Source organism: Gekko japonicus, unplaced genomic scaffold (assembly GCF_001447785.1).
Source record: "Gekko japonicus isolate JY-2015 unplaced genomic scaffold, Gekko_japonicus_V1.1 scaffold467, whole genome shotgun sequence".
Classification (NCBI taxonomy): domain Eukaryota; kingdom Metazoa; phylum Chordata; class Lepidosauria; order Squamata; family Gekkonidae; genus Gekko; species Gekko japonicus.
The window spans coordinates 835,194-850,517 of NW_015169787.1; the positions used below are offsets into that span (position 1 = coordinate 835,194).

A 15,324-nucleotide genomic window follows, 5' to 3' on the forward strand; every position below is an offset into this window, starting at 1 on the left:
GAGAAGGCTGAAAAATAGTGTAGTTAATTGAACATATCAGTTATCTTGAACACATACGATTTGACTGACAGTTGTCCGTCTTTACCATCTTGTCAGTGCTGGTGTTGGGCGCACTGGAACCTATATTGGAATTGATGCCATGCTAGAGGGACTGGAGACTGAAGGAAGAGTGGACGTTTACGGCTATGTTGTAAAGTTACGACGGCAGCGATGCCTCATGGTTCAAGTGGAGGTATATTTCCAGGGCTTTATTAATTGACTAGTGGTAATAATTGAATATGGTAGTTCTAAAAGGCATTTAGTAAAGATATTATTCACCTCCGTGATACATGACTGCAAGGCCTTTGTTAGTGCTTCATCTGGTAAGGGTATTCTATAGCCATGAAATTTAATCCAGAAACTAGAGGGAGGCACTAGTGCTTCCTACCACCACCACCCCCGTTCCAACCTATTGCATATTTGGAGCCAATGTTCCCTCTAAGCTGTGGAGTCCTGTGAGCAAAAATTCTACTTTGTGAGCTGCTGGCATTTAAGTTGTGAGCAGGTGATTTGGCTACTGCATAAATTAGTTTGCTCTGGAGCCATCCTTCCTGAGCTAAGACAAAAATGTGTGAGCCAGAGGCTAAAAAACTGTGAGCTAGCTCACACTAACTCAGCTTAGAGGGAACACTGTTTGGGGCAGGTGTTCAAATGCTGCCTCACCCTCCTCCTCGATTGCATAATGAGTGCCTTCCTGTGATCTATGATGTGCTAAGGCAGAAAAGCAGCCTAGTTATTTATTAAAACATTCAGGACTTTTTTTTTCTGTGGGAATCCACCGGAATGGAGTTTCAGAACCCCTTCGACAACATTCTTTTTAAAAATGTTTAAAAGTTCATGAGTTTTCAGTATACATATAGAAAACTTCATTTCCCTCTTGAGAGTTCTGGCATCTCTTGGGGGGTGGGGGGGCGAAGCCCAGAAAACATTTGTATCTTGCCTTTCCTTGTGGTTCAAGGCAACTTACAATAATAGTTTAAAATCATTTTCATTACATTCTTGCTATGTGATTTTAAGAGCTCATGTAAGTGGTCTGTTTGTGTGGGTGGCATAAACCAAGAGAAGGGTGTTCTCATCTTCATTGAGAGAAGTCTTCGGTGAACATCTTGTTTGTGGAAGCTGATCTGAATTCACCATCACCTGTATGCCCTCATCTGAGCTGTTTAGGCATTTCGGTGGCTAAATACAGGCCCCTGCCACACGGGGGGAAATTGATGTGGCCAAAGTGCAGCTTTTTAAAGCTACACCAAAAGAGACACGCGGCGGCGGGATCAGATAGATTCCATGAGCCGCCGCGCAGTTGCTCCCCGGCACGATCTGATGCTGGGGGGAAAGCGACGGAAGGGAGCGCGAGGCAGCCGGCTGCGCATGTGTGCACATGCACAGTTCGGCCGGGAGCCTCGATTGCTCCTGACGACGGGCGCGCCAGCGATCTCACAGCCATGCTTGCTGCGGTGTTTCAGGTAAGTCCTTCCCTTTTGCAGGTTCTTTTATGCTCCATGTTACTGGCCTGAAGAGATGGATTGGAGACGGGTGCGTGTCGCTTCCCTGATGTTGCGGTTTGATCGCGCCCGTTTGCTGTGCCCCCGATCCGTCCCTCTTCCGGGCCAAAACCTCCCGTGTGACCGGGGCCACACTGTATTAATTAGCTCTTTCTATCCTTGGAGGCTCTCACATTGAAAAATGTAACATCACATTCCCAGGTTCTCCACATTCTTTTTTGATTCTTCGATCACCCAGCTATTCAAATGTGAAACGGTGATAGGTGTATAGTGTATAGTGAGAAATAGCCCTTATGTTTCATAAACTTAGAGAACTGAAGTTTTCTTGATATGCAGTGTGATCCTATGCACATTTACTTAGAAGTTCAGTAGGATCTACTCCCCAGGGACTGAAAATAAACAGTCCTGTACATACTTACTTGAGAATAAACCCCACTGAACTCTGTGGGGCTTTTGTATGAATAAACATGTTTGTGACAGTGATTTTATTTGGGATGTAAATATGTATTTATGTCAGTTCATATATTATATTCCTTTATATAAGATATATCACTTTAACTGAACACTTGGTTTCTGTAATCCATACAATCTGGAATGCTGGGGAACATTAGACACAGTACATCTTGATCCATCAAGCTTTGGTTGAGTATGTCCAGTACGGTGAGACAGAAGTCAGCATCCCAGAACTGCACAACTACCTTAATAACTTGAAGAAAAGTTATCCTCTCAACGACCCCTCTCTTTTGGAAGCAGAATTCCAGGTAAATTCCTTATTTTCTAATTCTCTACCATTACTTTAAAGGATAGCTATCATTCCTCGTTTAGGTTTAAGCCAAGACATTCCTTGCCTCTTAATCAGATACATTTACTTAATTGCTTTGCTCCACTGTTTAGATTTGTCAAGGAGAAACTGGCTAGGCCAGAAGCGACATTCATCATTTAAAAAAATCCCAGTGTAAAATAAGGGATGTTTTAGTACATCCTCTTAAGTATCAGGGTTTTTTTTTGCTGTCAAGTCACAGCCAATTTATGGCAACCCCTTAGGGCTTTCGAGGCAAGAGGCATTCAAAGGTGGTTTCCCATTGCTTGCCTCTGTGTCACAACCAGGGGTCATTTCATAGAAAAAGAGGTGCAGGAGCTCATTTGCATAACTCATTTGCATATGCCACACCCCCTGACAAAGGGCAGGCATGTTTAGAAGGCTCTCTGCAAAAGCAGAGAGGCTCAGGGGAAAGGGGGGCATGTCTGCCCGCCTCCCCTCCCCTTCTCCCGCTAGCCTGCTGTGGTGGGCTAGCTGGAGAAGGGGAGGGGAGAGCAGGGAGGCAGACATGCCTGGGCTCCCTGCCTGATGTTTTCCAGGTGCCCATGGGTGCAGGGCACCTAGAGAACATCGAGCAGGGAACCCAGGCATTTAAATCCCCCCCGTTCCCCCGAGTCTCTCCACAAAAGCGGAGAGGCTCAGGGGAAAGGGGGGTATGTATGCCCGCATCCCCTTATTTTCTCTAGCCAGCCCACCATGGCAGGCTGGCTGGAGGAGGGGAGGGGAGGGCAGGGAGGCAGACATGCCTGCATTCCCTGCCCGATTTTCAGAGAGTAGATGGGAAAGGGAAAGAAAGGCATTTTAATCCCCCCAGGCAGCGGGGGGCTCTGCAGGGCTTCCCTGGCTCGTCCGCCTTTGTAGGTGGGCCAGGAATGGTGGTGGCGGGGGGGACGGGCTCCTTTCTGCCGGAGCGCCACTCCACCGCGCTCTAGCACGAAATGACCCCTGGCACAACCCTGGTATTCCTTGGTCGCCTCCTATCCAAATATTCCTTGGTGGTCTTGCATCCAGCCCTGCTTTGCTTCCAAGATCTGATGAGATCGGGCTAGCCTTGGTTATTCAGGTCAGGATTTTGCTTGATTAGGGTCATGCAAATATGCCCTTTTACATTTCCTTCATTTGTCTTATGATGTCATAGTGAGTCTTTTTGTTATACCTTTTTTGTTCTTGGTGCTCTTTATATGTTACATGCCTTGGTAAATGGAATTATTTGGAAAATGACTAATAAGAAAAAATATCAGTAGAGGGAAACAGAAAAGGGCATGAAAATAAAGACTCACAGATTTGTTTTGCAAAATTGAATAAGGGAAGTTTGAGTTGAAATTAGCTGGGATGAGAAGTTTGATGGCATCCCTGCTCTTAATAAGGAAACTTTATTTGCAATGTATTCCCATGTCTTTGTTATTCTTTAGAGGCTGCCTTCATATAAGAACTGGCAGACACAGAGAGCTGGCAACAGAGAGGAAAATAAAAGTAAAAACCGGAGCTCGGTTATTCCATGTGAGTATTTGAGAAAAACACACATACGCAGGAAACCCCCTGCAAGCAACATATCTTGATTTCCCCCCCCTGAAAATTCAAGAAAACTACTAACTTGACTGAGATGTGCAGATAAGAATATGTTTTTATATAAAGGGCTTTTCGTGTATATTTTGCAAAGCTTTTTTTCTTGCTTTCTAAAAAGGTTTATATTTTACAAAGTAGCGAAAGCCATAAAAGGAGGCATCTGTCACAGAGAGCTTGTGATCTGAATATGAACAGAAGGTGGGAAAGGGAAGAAGGAAATGAAAGAGAGAGTGGTTACTTGCAAGGGTTGAGTGTGAGCAAATTTGGGGACACTGGCTTTCTTGCTGTTGAAATGGTGACATAGAAGAGGGAATGTTTGAAGAGACAAGAAGGAGGTGGTGGCTTCATGTCATACAAATGAGTTCTTTGAAAGCATTTAAGACAGCAAGAGGCCACTGGGTGGATTAGGGCAGTGGCATTGGAGAACACTTGTGGCATGCTATGCTGCTGAAGTTCTCCACCAAACCTGAACCGTTTGTTCACCAGCACAACACTTTAGAATGATCCAACTGCCCTTTATTTCAGTGCTTAAGACTTTATTATTTAATTTTGATTGATTTATCTGTCCCTTGACGGGATGCCAAGAAGCCCAGAGCTTGTGCAGCCTAGGGCACAGTAGCTGATCTCTGAGGTTAGGATTTTCTGCCTCTCATCTCGCCCATGCCAAATGAGTCCAAACATACACAGGCAACCCCAGGGAACTGTGTATGACTTTAGCATTCATCCAACCAAACACACATCCAGTAGAGAAGTAAATATTCAATAATGTATGTTTTTAGTGAAATGCCAAGGAAGGAAGGAAAGAACAGAAGTCTAGAGGAATAGAATGCCTACATTCAGGTGATCTTAGAAATGATAGTGAATTGGAGGCAGGATAATTAATTTATCCCTAGAGTGAAGGTCATAGGGATGGATGGATATATTGGGCATGGGGGGGGATTGCTTAAAATTGGATTTGTAGATCACCCCCCCTGGTGTGCCATATAGCCCCCATTAGGAATCACTGCATTAACCCATCTTTTGATATATATTTTTTCTGTGCAGATGACTATAACAGAGTATTATTCAAACATGAAGAGGAGGGGAAGAGGGAGACTGAACTTGATTCCAATGACTCTTCAGATGAGGACAGTGACTGTGAGGAGTCCGACAAGTATATCAATGCTTCCTACATAAGTGTAGGTGTCTGGATAAAATCTATCTTTTGAGTCACATTAAGAGTACATGCTCAAGATCACATCAAGCACATTTGTTTATTGTTAATTTCATACTCACCTTCAGATTGAATTGGAGAGTGTAGATTTTCAGATTAATAAACATGTGATCTTTTATGTACACCATCTGATAGCTATTTTCCTGTCTCTATGAATGTCACCTTGTCTTTTGAGAAGTGCTATTAGCTAAAGGCACGCGTGTTGCTTAGGGTTACCAGATGCCCTCTTTTTAGAGGACATGTCCTCTTTTTTGGTGTCAATCCTCTTTTGGACTCTTTTTTTTAAAAAAAATGATGAAAATGTCCTCTTTTGGGGTTGGAAGGTTAGGAATATTCCTAGTTAGTAGCAAGTACCACAGTTTAAATGGTAGGGGTATTTAAAATGAGATTTGTCACAGTGATCATTTGTTTGAAGTAGTCAGTCGGGAAATATGTCCTCTTTTTTGCTTTTCAAAATATGGTAACCCTAGTGTTGCTATGAGTAAGGAAGATACTTGTTTGTTTATTTAGCATCATTAAATCTGTTTTGGTCTATCTTCAGTGCAATAACTCATTGTGCCAGCTCTGTGCCCACTCCTTGTGCTGATTTTGGGGAGCAAGAGGTCAATCCACTGTGATTAATGTGATTTTTGCTTTCTTAGATTTTGTATCTTGGGACCAGCGTTTGTCCATATAGAGTAATCATTTCCATATTCTTCTGATGTTCCCAAAGCAGAACTCTGGATCTTTGAAATGATTTCAGATTTTTTCCCCCCTAGGGCTACTGGCTTCAAAATGCAATGATAGCAACACAAGGGCCGCTGCTGGAAACCATTAGTGACTTCTGGTCCATGATCTACCAGAGAAAAGTGAAAGTTATTGCTATGCTGACTGAGCTGAAAGATGACACTCAAGTGAGTCTCCACAAATCTTTGTTGTGATGTGGTGTATCCTGCAGAGAAATATTAAAATTTAGATTCTAAAAAATGTAATGGAGGTCTCATTTCCAAGCATGAGACTTGTATCTGTTAAACATGTGATTCCCTCTGTGTGTGTGTATTTGGAAGTAAATTTCACTTTGTTCAGTGGGTTGTGCTTACACAAGTAAGGATATACAGTATTGCAGCTTTAGAGTGACATATAAGTAGAAAAAGGTATTCCTACAGGTAAGTTAGTGTCTGCAGAAAATTTAGTGAAATATGTACCGAACAGCTGCTGTTTTGTTAGAAGCATAGCTCAAACATTTTTCTCAATAATTTCTGGAGCCAGTGGTCTCACTATCCATTCTGGATATCAGACTCAGATATTGTATATGCATAATAAAGGTCAAAGAGGTACTGTTGTTTTCCAACAGTGGAGAACCATGAACTGTAAATTGGCCTCAAGTTACTTGGTGGTATCTGGTGCCTTGACATGACCACTGTACTGTGTGCAAAGAGTACATGTATAATAGAATGCATATAGTATATAAACTAGAGGCAGATAAGAAAGTCTCCATTTTATAGTATATGTATAAAATACATATAGAATAATGATTAGTGTTTCTCACCTACATGGCAACTGATTTCCATCCACACACAACTCTTTGGCTTGTCCTTCCTGACCAAATAATACTGATTCAGCACTCTTGAACAGGCCTGCCTGAATCTTCCTGTCTTCAGTATGGAGTTCCTTTCCAGTAATCTATCAAACCATCAGGCATTTTCATTTGTTTGTTTGTTTGTTTATTTCAAATATTTATTAGCCACCTTTCTACCTTATAGGAACTCAAGGCAGCTGACAATGTAAATAATAAGAAAATACATCAAAACATGTTAAAATCGATATGATAAAACTGTCAGTAGGCAGAAGAACTAATCAAATGCTATCACAAATAAAACGGTATTCAGCTGCCTCCTAAAGACTGCAAATGAAGGGGCAAGGTGCACCTCCTTGTGGACGTTATTCCATAATTGTGGGGCTGTCAATGAAAAGGCCACCGTAAATATGACTGCTGTGCTACTGAAACATCCATTTTATGATCTCTAGCAGGCCAAATAAAAGCATTATAACAATTATAACTGGATATTAATTTATATTTTTAAATTTAGCTCTGTCATTCCCAGACAGGTCCAGATTATGCATATCTCTTTTACAAATTATGTTCCCAATTGGCCAGACTTGGAGAAGCATGCAGGAATCATGGTGGCCAGACTTGTGGATGACCAAATACTTAGTAGCTGCTCATCTCTTGGAAGCATGCCAAAATGTAGATGGTGCATCTGTTTGCCCAGTATGCCTGCCAAGTAGAGGCTTCCTTTAATGTCTCCAGGAGTGGCAATTACAGTGACCTACCATGCATTTCAAGAGTTTTCTTCATGCCACCACATGCATCCAGAAATGAAGTTTTTAAGAGGTGTTTTTGCCTGCTTCACACTATTCAAAGAAAGGGGAAGGGGTATTGTATCATATAGGGCTGGATTCCATGAGATTGGATAGATGCTTCAAATTAATTTAGAGTAGAAATCATCCTGGGGCATCTAAGGATACAGGGGCAGGGAGTATCCACACCAGACACTTCAGGTTGACTGAGCCTGGGGAGAGAACTTGGGCATCATCCGTTGAACCCTCCCAAGAACAATCTTTAGGGAACTGCCCTAAATGGAGGGGAAGACTTAATAAGAGTTAATAAACTGCATTGTTTGGTTGTTAATTTAATTAAATCTTTGTTGAACTCATGTTGTTAATTTTGCATTTTCCTTTTGAGGTTGTGTGTGTGTGAGGGAGAGGGGGAGGGAGAGAAAATAGCTTCCAATATAGCAACAGCTACTGTCTGGGACAATGTAATGTACTCTCAGCATCCTAATGACCATAATCTATGGATGAACTACCAGGGTATGGTGTCAGTGCATTATTCACTAATCTGCTTGCCATACCAAACTAAGCAATTTGTGGTGGCTTTACCACATTTTCACCATGTTCGAATAAATGGCTCTAAGTAATAATAGGGGAATTGTTTGGAAGTGTTTACCCACTGAGAAAATGTACTTCATTGGGATTCATCACTGGGGGAAAAACACAAGTTTTTGTAGATGCACTAAGGGGAAGAAGAGCTGCAGTCATAGAATTTTTCGCAGATGATCTTAAAAGAATGTGTACTGCAGTGGGAATCACTAATTTGGGCTTTATTCATTTCTAGGAACTATGTGCACAATATTGGGGGGAAGGAAAACAGACCTATGATAATCTCACTGTTGAACTGAAATACACCAACTGTTGTTCTGGCTATACCCTTAATCTCTTTGATGTAACACACGTGAAGGTAAAATGATAACAGTATTTCTACCTTTGGGGGATATTGTACTTAATGGATGTTACAAAAAGAGAAAAGTGATCACTGAGAAGCACTTAAAGATGTCCAGCTTTGGGACCATCTTTGCTACTTTTTCAGTGTGTATTTGTTCCTATAAACTTTTAATATGAGTTGTGGGATTCTGATTTGTATTTTAAACATAGGAATGATAAAATGAATGCAGAGTGGAGTCATGGGTCAGATCCAAACCACTGCCAATGGAGTAAAGCTGGCAAACCAGAACTTCCATGCCCTCTTCCTTCTGGAGCTCATTTTGCTGCCAGAAATTCTGCTCCTGGAGATCAAGACACCTTCACAAGCAGAGTATGGGGTTAAAGTGGAGGTCTGCAGCGCGACTAAAATTGGCCAAAAATGTCCTCCACTGCTGCACCGGCACCATTCTATCAATAGGAACACCATGATGCTGACTAAGTAGCCCCCTTTGATCCAACCCCATATTGCTTATACCTCTTAAGGCCAAAGTAGGTGAGACATCTGGCCACTGTTCAGGTTTTGGTTTTCCCCACCCCAACTCTGAGCATGTGAATGCCAAACTCTCTCTCTCTCTCTCTTTCTCCTATCTATCTGATATATACCCCGCCCTCCCAGCCGAAGCTGGCTCAGGGCAGCTTACATAAAAGAGTAAAAACACATAAATAACATTAAATAACAGGGCTGTACACCATGGTCTTGGCATTGTAGGACCTCATGTTTCGCCAGCAGCTGTGACTGGCATTCTCAGAGGTATAACACAGAAAGATAGAGTACTCTCTGTGTCAAGATGAGAAGAAAAATGGTAGGCAGGTAATTTATATCTACTCAGGAAGCCGCCGACAACATAAATAACTGTTATAACAATCCAAGGTAAAGGTTCCCTTGCTCGAAAGCCAGTCGAGTCTGACTCTAGGGTTCCGGTGCTCATCTTCGTTTCAAAGCCGAAGAGCCAGCGCTGTCCGAAGACGTTTCCGTGGTCATGTGGCCGGCATGACTAAACACCAAGGAGCACGGAACGCTGTTACCTTCCCACCGAAGTGGTACCTATATATCTACTTGCAATTTCTTGCTTTCGAACTGTTAGGTTGGCAGGATCGAACTGCTAGGTTGGCAATCCTAAAACAATCCTAAAACCTTCTAAAAACAATCCAACATTATAAAGTGCTAGTAAACAATAATGATATTGATAACAGTGGTGGCCACAATTCAATGACCTATCCTGATAATCAGCTCATAGATGTATTCCTTTATGTGGCTGGCACAGGCTGTTGCTGGTGGCTCCGGGGACAGGGCTCTCTGCCTTTCAACTATTGGGGGCGGCTGCTTGTTGAAGGCCTGGTTTTGTCTTGCAGGCCCCGTGGAACTGCATAAGGTCCCGCAGGGCCCTGATCTCTTCTGAGAGCTTGTTCCATCAGAACGGAGCTGCTACTGAGAAGACCCTGGCCTTGGTTATGGCCAACCTGGGGTCCTTGAGACCTGGGAGGGCCAGTCAGTTGGGACCCTGATTCCCAAGCATGCTGAGGCCTGATTCAGATTAGAACTGCACTGTTGGGGGAGAAAGGGCTTCAGCCTTCCCTTCCGTGCCATTTTCCCAAGCCAAAACAGCCCTGTGGGGCATTATTTGCCCCATTGTGAAGCTGCTCATACAGGATTTAATTGCAACCCACTTTTAATTATGTTTTCTATGTCTGTTTTGCTCTGCCCTCCTATTTCTTTCTTCTTTTCATCTTTCGCCCCCTCTCTATCTTTATTTTTCTACCACTTAAAAAAAAATCTTGAGAAAATAGTGATGGTGTCACTGATATGACACAACTTAGGTCAGGGTGCAATTGATTTGTAAGCCCCAACCTACCAGTTAAAGATCTATGGCACAAATGTTTTTTTTGTTCTTCCATTGTCACCTCTAATCAAACCAAACAGGTTTGTAAGATCAGAGGGGAAAGCAGAAGAAATCTCTACACTTTGACCAGTCTGTTTTCCTCTTCCTAACAAGTCCGTTATCTAGGTAGAGATAACTACTTTAAAATAAGAAACTTGGTAAGTCTCAAGCCTGTAGACTGTAGAACATACAACTGTGGGTAAAGATCTCAGTTTTCGGAGTTACCAAGGTCTTTGATAATAATTTGTTCTCTTTTATTGGTGAGTAGGTTTTATGTCTACCTGTTGATTATCTGTCTGCCTATCCGTCTGCCTTATGAAGGGGAAATGAGAGAATTAGCCCAAAGTCCCTGTAACACCTAGATAGGAACTTTATTTGTGTATAGCTCATTTTATGCTCTAAATTATTGTTGGCTGTATCGTTTTTATTCGCTTTGGGGATGTTTTTTTCTGTCATAGTTTGAGGGCTCTATACGGCTCTGTTTCTTGCAGAGGAAAGAAACCCGAGAAGTGTTTCAGTATCAGTATCACAATTGGAAAGCCTTTGGTCACCCTGAATCTCCCCAAGACTTTATCACCATGATTCAGAGCCTCAGACAGAAGCTTCCAGCACCACCTATATCAGCTGAAGCAAATATGTACAACAAGAATGTCCCACTCGTCATTCACTGCGGGTAGGTACCGAAGTGTTTTGAGGCTTGATTTGAACTGTTACATTTCCCCAAAACCGGCATCTTTGCTGTGGGCTGGCTCCCACTGTGTTGTAAAAAAAAAAAAATCTGGACACCCACGACTAAAACAGATGAACAAATATAAGGTCAACGGTCGTGTAGGTCTGACCCGCAATCAACAGTCATACGACTTATAGGAATTGCTGTACATGTATTGTGCTCTGAAGCGCCGAGGATCCAGAAAAAAACACAGAGTGTTAATTGAGATCAGCGTCCTACTGAATCGTGATATGCTTAAGACTTGTTATCTAGCTTCTATGAAAATGAGAGCTTTGGCACTTCTATAAAACTTCCTGAAGAAGATTCATTTTTTGAAACGTTGGTAAATAATCTGGAGACGACGTTGTACCTTGGTCTATAGATTCTATTAAGTTGTATATCATATTGTAATGCTTCAGAGCCACGACCGTTGACCTTATATTTGTTCATCCCACTGTGTTGTGCCATAAACAGACATTTGTAGAGCTGAGACAACTTCATTATTTTGTGTTTTGAGCCTTCACTAAGCCTCTGAGCTAGTTGATATCTAGAATTCTGTCTAGCATCTTGAAAACATGATTATTTATTCCATACCAAAAAGAATACATGATATAATATAATAGTACTTTTTAACTTTACAACTGTCAGTATATTTTATGACTCTTGATGTTCATTTTGTGACCCTTTCCAAGTTATGTCCTGGGGAGGGTGCCTCTGTCATCCCATTCAGGCAACACTATTGACATCGCATTTTGGTGTATAGTTTCTACACAGAGAAGGTGGCAAGAGCGGGTTTGTATGTATGCTGCATCAAGTGCAGAACCTGGAATAACCCTATGGAAAAATCAAACCGTACTATTCCAGTGTGTCATTGAACCCTCTGTCATACTGGTGCTATCAACTAAAAGTGCTGATCCTGGAATGTCATTTTGTAGTGATGGTTCCCAGAAAACAGGAATATTTTGTGCCTTGCTGAATCTCCTGGATAGCGCAGACACGGAAGGTGTAATAGATGTTTTCCAAGTTGTGAAATCTCTTCGTAAAGCCAGGCCAGGAATGGTATCCACTTTTGTAAGTAAACCCTGCTACTTAATTTGGAACAAACAGGCCATTTGTTCTGTGTTGACCATGCCTTTCTCACTATAATTCCTTAAAATAACTTTAAAAAATAACAATGTAGCAATCACAATAAAGTAATTGAATCTGTTTAAAGGGAGATTAGACAAATTCATGAGGGATAGGACTATTAATGGCTATTAGCTTTGATGACTAAATAGAACCTCCATGTTCTCAGACAGTAACACTCTGAATAGCAGAGCTGGGGCCCACAATGGAGAAAGCTTTATCCTCTGAGTTCTGGCTGTAGGCCTTATGCAGGTGCCTAGTTGGCCATTGTGTGAAACAGGCTGCTAGACCAAAGTTTGTCTGCCATTCTTGACCGTTCTTTCTTAAAATAATTTTTATTAATAAAATTCATAGCAGGGCTATTTTTGGGCAGGAACGCACAGGAACGGAGTTCCGGCTGGCTCCTGAGTTGGCGACGCCCAGCAGGAACTTGTTAGCATAATAGGCCACACCCAAGCCAATCATTAGGATTGGCTACATTAGGGGTGTGTGGCCTAACATGCAAAGAAGTTCCTGCTACAAAAAAAGCTCTGGGTTTTGACAACAAACAAGGTAAACAGAATAAGAAGCAAAGGGTGGGTGTGGCTGGATGACCACACTTCTGGTAACACGGGGTGTGTGGCCTAATATGCTAATGTGTTTCTGCTCTTGGGTGTGGCCTATTATGCTAATGAGTTCCTGCTGGGCTTTTTCTACAAAGAAAGCCCTGATTCATAGTATTCAAAAAGTACTCAACAAATACAAATGGCTAAACTTACTGATCCAGTACAGTCAAGGACTAATGGAAATTCCACTAAATCTTTTCAGCGCCTTTGACATCCTTTTGTTAATTATATGAATAGTAGATACAGTGTGGGGAGAGAAGGAGGTATGGTGTAGGCCGATCTCATCAGATCTCAGAAGCTAAGCAGGATCAGTACCTCGAACGGAGACCTCAGAGGAAGACTGCAGAGGAAGGCAATGGTAAACCACTGCTGCTTCTCATGCCTTGAAAGCCCCTTGCTGGGGTAGCCCAAAGTCAACTGCAACTTGATGGCACTTTATACACACACACAGTTTGGACCTAAATTCTTATAAATTGTTTGTGTATGTTATTGCCATTAACTATGTTCCTCCTGCTGAGGAGTGTCTGATGACCTTCCAAGGAATACAGCAATCATCTAGAACACAGTTGAAACCCCCTCTTTTATACCAGTTGAGATATCTAAATAAACAATGGATAGAAGTGGGCTGAAAAGTCCAATTGCTAGTTCTTGCTATCTTCCCCACCCATTTCTGTGCTCCTTATAATTTTCCTCCTTTTTTTCATGGTTCCCACCTTTTTCCTACGTCCTTCTGCAAAAACAACTTGAGTACGAGAGGTATATTACAGTTTTTACTAATGCTTTCTTTTTCTCTATTTAGGAAGATTACCAGTTTCTTTATGATACAGTTGCTAGGGTGTATCCTGCCCAGAATGGACAACTGCTAAAAAGCAAATCCCAAGAACACAAAGTTAATATTCACAATGAGTCAGAGGAAGAAGAGAACGCCAACTCTAGTACAAAGGATGTCTGCATTCTGGTTCAAGAAAATGAGAATGATGTGAAGTTGGAGGATGATTCCAAAGTCACGGCAGACTCTAGGGAAGGAGAAAGTGCTTTGAATGGACCCACCACTCCAGTTTTAACTGAAACAGCCTAGAAACACTTTGAACGTTTCCAGTTAAAACATCTGCACAGGCCATGGTGAATTAAGAAGCGTACATTAAGAACATGAGAGATGTTTCCTTTAGATTCCTAATCTGTTTTTCCTCCTTTTGTCAAGAGGCTTTGTACAAATCCTGAAGTTTCATGGAACAGGTTATTTGTTTATAGTTATAGCACACTGTGAAGTGTGTGTGTTTACGTGTGCAGAATGGTGTCTTTCATTGTTGGTGAAAATGTATCTTCTCTACAAAATGTAGAACACAGAGCTATGAAAAAACAGTATATAACTGAGAAACAGGGGGGGAAGTCAAATGCTTCCTTGTAATATTTAAAAATAAGAAATATTATCACTAGAACATCTTAGATACATTTCATCCATTGTATCAGCTTAGGTATACAGAATGGGACCCCAAGCACAGATCAACTATACCTGTACCAGGATTCAAAACATAGTGCAGCTACTTCTGGAACCTAAGAGGGGATTTTAGATATCATGCAACTCTGCAACATAACATACAATTTAGAAAATGGAAGAAATTAGTGATGATGTGGCATGAAGGTGAACTATTCATTTTTTAAAGGCAGAACTCCCACTGGACATGCCCAAGTCTTTGGACATGCCTAACATTGGTTCCCAACCACAGTTATTTACATGTTCATTTTTTAGCCCCTAAGAGGGAAAAATACAAGAATTATCCCTGATTGAACATTTCAGCTGGTAGGACTATTGTAAATACAGAACACACAGTGAACAGGAAACATTCCTTGACATTGGTGAATCGAACAGCCTGCAGAGTGTTACAAACGTTTTGAAGCCCACACAGGTCCCTGAAAGGACTGTAAAAATCAGCAGTATTCATCAAGTATTCTATAAGCGAAGACTGGAATCAGATGCACAGGAACAATGAAATCAAGCAATGGACAGTAGTGGTACAAAATCAAGCCAAAAGTTAAGATCTGCATTTCTCAAACTGTCCTTGAGATGTCACTATCTTCCCAGAAATTCACCCAGCAGTTTTATTCTGGATCATCAAGAAGTACTAAATATTTTGCAAAATGCAGGTTGAAATATTACTCAGTTGACATTTTGAATTCACATGTTATCACAGCTTTTTTATATATTCCATAGAAGATGTTTTCCTCTGTTCTTTTACCATTGTATATGCTAATGTGTTGTTTTTTGCAAAAGTTAGAAACAAATTATATATAGGATTTTATACATTAGATTTGTGTCTACTTCATTTCTTCTTTGATGACATTTGGTTTAATTTTATTTTCAAGCAAAATAAAAATAATGCATTTGGGTTTTTTTTTTTTAAAATAAATAAATTTCTGAGGCATAAGAAGTGTGAATACGAAGGTGTTTAAATATAAAGATAAAAAGGCATTGTGAACATATTTTTCCAGTCAAGGTGGTCATATTTTTTAAATTCTGAATTGACCCAAAATGTATGTTCAATTGTCTAGTGACTATGGATT

General features: G+C 41.3%; 1 protein-coding gene across 1 annotated transcript in view; it reads left to right on the forward strand.

Moving 5' to 3' along the window:
- PTPRC (protein tyrosine phosphatase, receptor type C) overlaps positions 1-14,949 on the forward strand; it is a 118,984-nt gene extending 104,035 nt beyond the window's left edge. Inside the window, exons 20-28 of the mRNA XM_015416947.1 lie at positions 72-232; positions 2,153-2,302; positions 3,774-3,861; positions 4,972-5,105; positions 5,899-6,033; positions 8,298-8,420; positions 10,815-10,996; positions 11,968-12,103; positions 13,562-14,949. Of these exons, the coding sequence (XP_015272433.1) occupies positions 72-232; positions 2,153-2,302; positions 3,774-3,861; positions 4,972-5,105; positions 5,899-6,033; positions 8,298-8,420; positions 10,815-10,996; positions 11,968-12,103; positions 13,562-13,840 (1,388 nt within the window). The 3' untranslated portion in view covers positions 13,841-14,949. The remainder of the gene's footprint in view (positions 1-71; positions 233-2,152; positions 2,303-3,773; positions 3,862-4,971; positions 5,106-5,898; positions 6,034-8,297; positions 8,421-10,814; positions 10,997-11,967; positions 12,104-13,561) is intronic.
- Positions 14,950-15,324: the final 375 nt, after the last annotated feature.